Raw genomic sequence first — 4,753 nt, 5'->3', positions numbered from 1 at the left:
ACTATTAACTCCTATGGAAACTGAAAAGCTGTTTTAAGTCTGAAACTCCTCCAACCCTGCTCTGGCCCCTGCTTGGCTCCCATGGAAACTGGGAGCTGAGTAGCACCAAGATCAGAGGACTTCCCTGTCCCCTGTGGCCCCCTAGTTTTGGGGTTGACTGGGAGCAAATTTGCTCCTGGTCAAGCATCTACACATGCTACTGTGCAGTAAATGTGCAGACTGTGATGCTTTACTGCTCAGTAGATTAGTAAGGCATCTCATGTAGATACACCCTGGGCGCATCTACATGCACGGACTGTGTAGTTGTTACAATAGGTGAAGTGTTACTTTAAATCCCTGTCTTGGGTGTGAATTTGCACCTAGAAGAAAAGTGGAGAAAGCAGTATACATTTTGACTATGTAGCTGAGCCAGCACTCTTTCATTATTAGTAGACAGTTAAAAACTCCTTAAAACATAACATATATGTAAAGGAATACAATTCATGACCATATTACTAGAGTTGTTAGAGCTAATAAAAGAGTGATCTTGACTGCTAGTAATACTTAATTATTGCTTTGCAGCTCTTCCTTGCATTGTGGGGGAGTGGAGTCACTGGAGTGGTTGTGGAGAGCAGTGTAAACCTAATTTCCGAATGCGTAGGCGCTATGTGCAACAAGAACCTAAAAATGGTGGGGAACCTTGTCCTCCACTAGAGGAGAAGGCTGGCTGCCTGGAATACCTGACTTATGAAGGACAGGACTGCGGACATGATCATGGTAATTTCTCTCTGATTGACCTGTATCACCCTTACATCTCATGACAGTTAAAAACAGCAGCTATTTATTTGCCACAATGACAATAAAGTTGTAGGTCCAGTCTATAAAATACACATTGATTTCAGAACCTCATTTTTTACTTTCATGTAATTTTATAGGTACTTGCATTTTAGAAATTATTCAGTTTTTTCATTTGCATTTGTCTGTCACAAGAAGCAGAGGTTTCCCCACAAGAGTTTTATTAAATTAAGAATTATAGACAAATTATCTTTTGTTTTCTTGACTGAAACCTTTCAGAAGCGTTTGTCCAGTTTCCAGTATATTCTGTTGATCATTTATAGTTTGTCAGATGTGCATGGAAAGCATCCATTATTTGATTCATTAAAAAATATTCTGTGTGCCCCATAACATACAAGTTAGGCAGACCTACGTAATGACAAGTGGAATTACATAATTCAGTGTTTTTTCACTGAGAAATTAATCAGAAAATAAAATTGGGGAAATGCTTAGTAAAAACAAAATAAAATAAGCCTATATGCTACGTTTCATAAAATATTGGAGCAAGGAAATATGCTTGCTGTTTTTCATAATATGGTGATACCATTCTAGTCATGGGCAAGACCTTATCTTTCAGTTAGTAGATTCCCTCTCAGGACTTTCCCCCTTGAAGAGTAAAAAGGTTAATTTCTCTCAGCTGTGAAAGCAGCAGTGCATGGATGTACATTTTTTTCCATCCAAGACTTTTTTCAAGATAGCATCTAACATGTTTTCCCACAGCCAGGGCCCTTAGAGGGAAAGGGATAGAAACAAAACACGGAGAAAATATTCCTATGCTAAGAGTACACCCAGAGCTCTCTAGGTTAATGTGAAAGCATCCAAGAAATTAGCTCCAAAAGGAAAATAGAACTGTGATCCATGTCACTGAGGGGACTGAATAGACAGAAGGATCAAAACAAGTAGTCTTCCCATTTGAAAGACCACTCTCTAGAAGTATGAGACAGTACCAATCTTAATAAGATTTTAAAGTGAAAAGTGTATTTAAGAGCATTTTTCAACCTTCCTTTCCGTGTGGTCACTAAAGGCCATGCCATCCCCAAAAAGCAGATCCAGTGTGCTGGAGATGAGACCAATCAATCACCTTCAGATGGGACATTAGTGCCTGAATAGGTTCTTGGAGCAGGAGTTGAATGGAATGCACCTCTATTTGCACCATCTTCCTAATGGAGAACTGGATGCGAAAAAACATCAAAGGGGTTGCTGTAGAAAAACTGGGAGGAAATCTACAGCAAAGCTTTTGTGGGAAATGAAATAGCCCCGTTCTTTTAGAGCAACTTGCCCATAGGATAGGCCTAGTTGCCTATCTTAGGCATAGGATAGGCTTAGGGAGATCCGTCTCCAGTAAGGCCTAGCATGGTCTATTTCCAGTAAGTCCTTTGTAAGACTAAGCCTTAGCATTGAAACATCCCCTTCCTGTGTCACTGACAGACAATGGAATTCTTTTAGGGTCCACCAACAAAATGAATATGCTTGTATCCTTGCAAAGAAACTGGGCAGTCAGGAACAGTTATTTGATTTTGGTTTGGTGTGCGTGTGTGCGCACGCGCGCACACACACACACACACACCTGAGACCCTTTAAAATGTGGCCTATAAGGTGACACTGTGGGTTCATCTACACATGCACTTTACTGTGGAGTTGCCTAATTAACTCTACAGTAAAGCATTACTGTCTATACATACACCTCCTATTAAGATGCAGTAAATTAATTAACTCTGCTGTAGGATAGTACTGTCCAAGACAAGTACTAGCCTATAGAGGAGTTTAGTGCTCCGAAACACATGTGTAGACTGTGACTGGCTGGGGCATGAAAGTGCTACAGTGCAGGGACTGCCTGTTGGCTAGCCCCACACTGCAGCAGCCTTGTACCCTGGCCAGCCCCTCTGCAGCATGTTGAACTGGGATGGAGCAGCTCTGGGCTGGCAGGCTGACCTCCTGAATCCCCTGCCAGGTGGGGCTGCTCCTCCCCAGCTCAATGTGGTGGTTCTGTGTGCATGTGTAAACACTGCATCCAGGAGCAATCAACTCCAGTACAAACTGCACCAGAATTTATTGCTACATGCTAATTGCATGTGTGGATGCACCCTGTGTTTATTTAAATACAAGTGTGAGGGTATATCCTGCTAATTTGATGATTTACATGAAACGATTAATAGCTTCAGCCTCTATCATCAACAAAAAAGGAAAAAATCCAGCAGTCACACTGGGCATTTTTTTTCAGGACTGAATAGGCATTACAACCTGTTCCAATTCTCCTTTTAGTCACTAATTTGTTGAGAGCAGATCCCCTGCATTTCAAATATCTTTGGGCTCAGTAGTCTAAGTCACTATTTCCAAATCTTTACAGTATGCTCTCAGAAACAAACTTGTCTGAGCCCTACTTAGGATATGCCAACTTTACAGCCCAGTTAGTCTTGGTCCCCTAATCAGTGCCCCAGCTCTCCTGAACTTGGTTGCATTCCCCAGAGTTCTGCCAAGTTCCACCTGGCTTCTAGTTTAACCCTTCATGGAAAATGTAACAGAAAAACACATCTGAAGTTAGCATTTAAGGCTACACAGAGTTGCTCCTGCCCCAGTGGCAGTAGATGTTGCTTCCTCCTTTTAAATACAGCTTTCCCACTGGCTAGTGGCACTCTTCTCACCTCACGCTGGATTCCTATATAGAGTCTGTCATCTCAGAGATGGGCTGGTAGTTGATTTAGTTAATGGCCTTATACCTAGGGACCTACTTAAATTTGTGATTTTGCAGGAGCTGTGAAATCAGGTATTGCCCATAAAAATCAAAAACCTTAGTTAAAATAGAATGCTGGCTCCCCAGTAGGAGGGACTGGGAGGGGTGAGGCTATGAAGGAGAGCAGCCACAATGATGGTGCCTCCCTTCCCTCCCGCCACTGATTAGGAGAAGGCTGCTGGTCATCAGCTCTGCCCCACTCTACCAATCAGTGGCAAGGGGAAGAGCCACACAATGGACAGCCTTCTTGGCCAAACGGTGACGAGGGGTGAATTCACTGTGCAAAAGCCACAAAATTAGCTCCATGGGCAACAAGCAGCTTGTGAAAATCCCTTTCACTTGTCATGAGCATGGATCTGGGTTTTCCGTTTCCCACAGAAAAATGGAGTAGGGTCAGAGCTCAAGTCTGCAGCCTGCATCTACCCCAGGTACAGTTCTGGGAGCTGCAGGGCCCCCCTTCCACCTGGGAGTACACATGGCAGTGGGGAGCCACCAGCAGGGGGTGAGCAGGGACAGGGGGCCGCAGACCCAGGTCCATAACCCTGGGGACTGGGGGAACAGGGACTGTGGTTGGGGGAGGAAGGTTAGGGGCACCAGCAAGGCTGTGAGGTCTGTGGGTGAGAAGTGAGGGGCACCGGCTGGGGGGGAGGGGGCAGGGCTTTAAATTTTAACAAAGGATTTTAGGTTTTTTAGTAGAGAATTTGTTATTTTTTGATCAGGGAAAACCAGGATCCCTGGACATGACTTGGGTAAATCCCTACTCATATATACGTGGGGGCCTTTTTGGCAGATGTTACAAATTAGGGCCCCATACCCTCCCTGATTACTGCTCCAAGCCCCTTCTCCTAGCTGATCTGCTACGCTGCTTCCTATTCTGTGCTCCAAGCCCAGCTTGCTGCCGTTTTCTGCTTCTTGCCAGTGCTGGATGCCTCCTCCCTGATCTGCCACATGCCACACGCCACACCAGGAGGCTGCCTGCCCATGCTACTTGTGGCACATATACCACAAGTTGACCACCTGTACCCTGTAAGGTGGTCATAGTGTTTTCTTAGAGTCATTTGGTGCAGTGTTTCCCAACCACTGTGCCGCAACACGAAAGTATGCCGTCAGAAATGAACAAGTATGCCAAAGAATTTTGCCATGGCAAGGAGCTACAATAGGTATGAGGTTGGTGTGCCACAGAAAATTTTTATTAATGTAAGTGTGCCT

At 44.3% G+C, this 4,753-nt stretch overlaps 1 protein-coding gene across 2 annotated transcripts in view; it reads left to right on the top strand.

Moving 5' to 3' along the window:
* Positions 1–301: 301 nt before the first annotated feature.
* SBSPON (somatomedin B and thrombospondin type 1 domain containing) overlaps positions 302–4,753 on the top strand; it is a 9,034-nt gene continuing 4,582 nt past the window's right edge. Inside the window, exon 1 of one of the 2 annotated variants that reach the window (XM_019527801.1) lies at positions 302–756. In XM_019527801.1, the coding sequence (XP_019383346.1) occupies positions 633–756 (124 nt within the window). In that variant the 5' untranslated portion in view covers positions 302–632. The remainder of the gene's footprint in view (positions 757–4,753) is intronic. The other variant, XM_019527802.1, reaches the window with a different exon arrangement.

Source organism: Gavialis gangeticus, unplaced genomic scaffold (genome assembly GCF_001723915.1).
Source record: "Gavialis gangeticus isolate Ggan-Ray unplaced genomic scaffold, GavGan_comp1, whole genome shotgun sequence".
Classification (NCBI taxonomy): domain Eukaryota; kingdom Metazoa; phylum Chordata; order Crocodylia; family Gavialidae; genus Gavialis; species Gavialis gangeticus.
The sequence above is the reverse complement of the archived record's forward strand: the minus strand, read 5'-3'. Positions and strand labels throughout refer to the sequence as shown.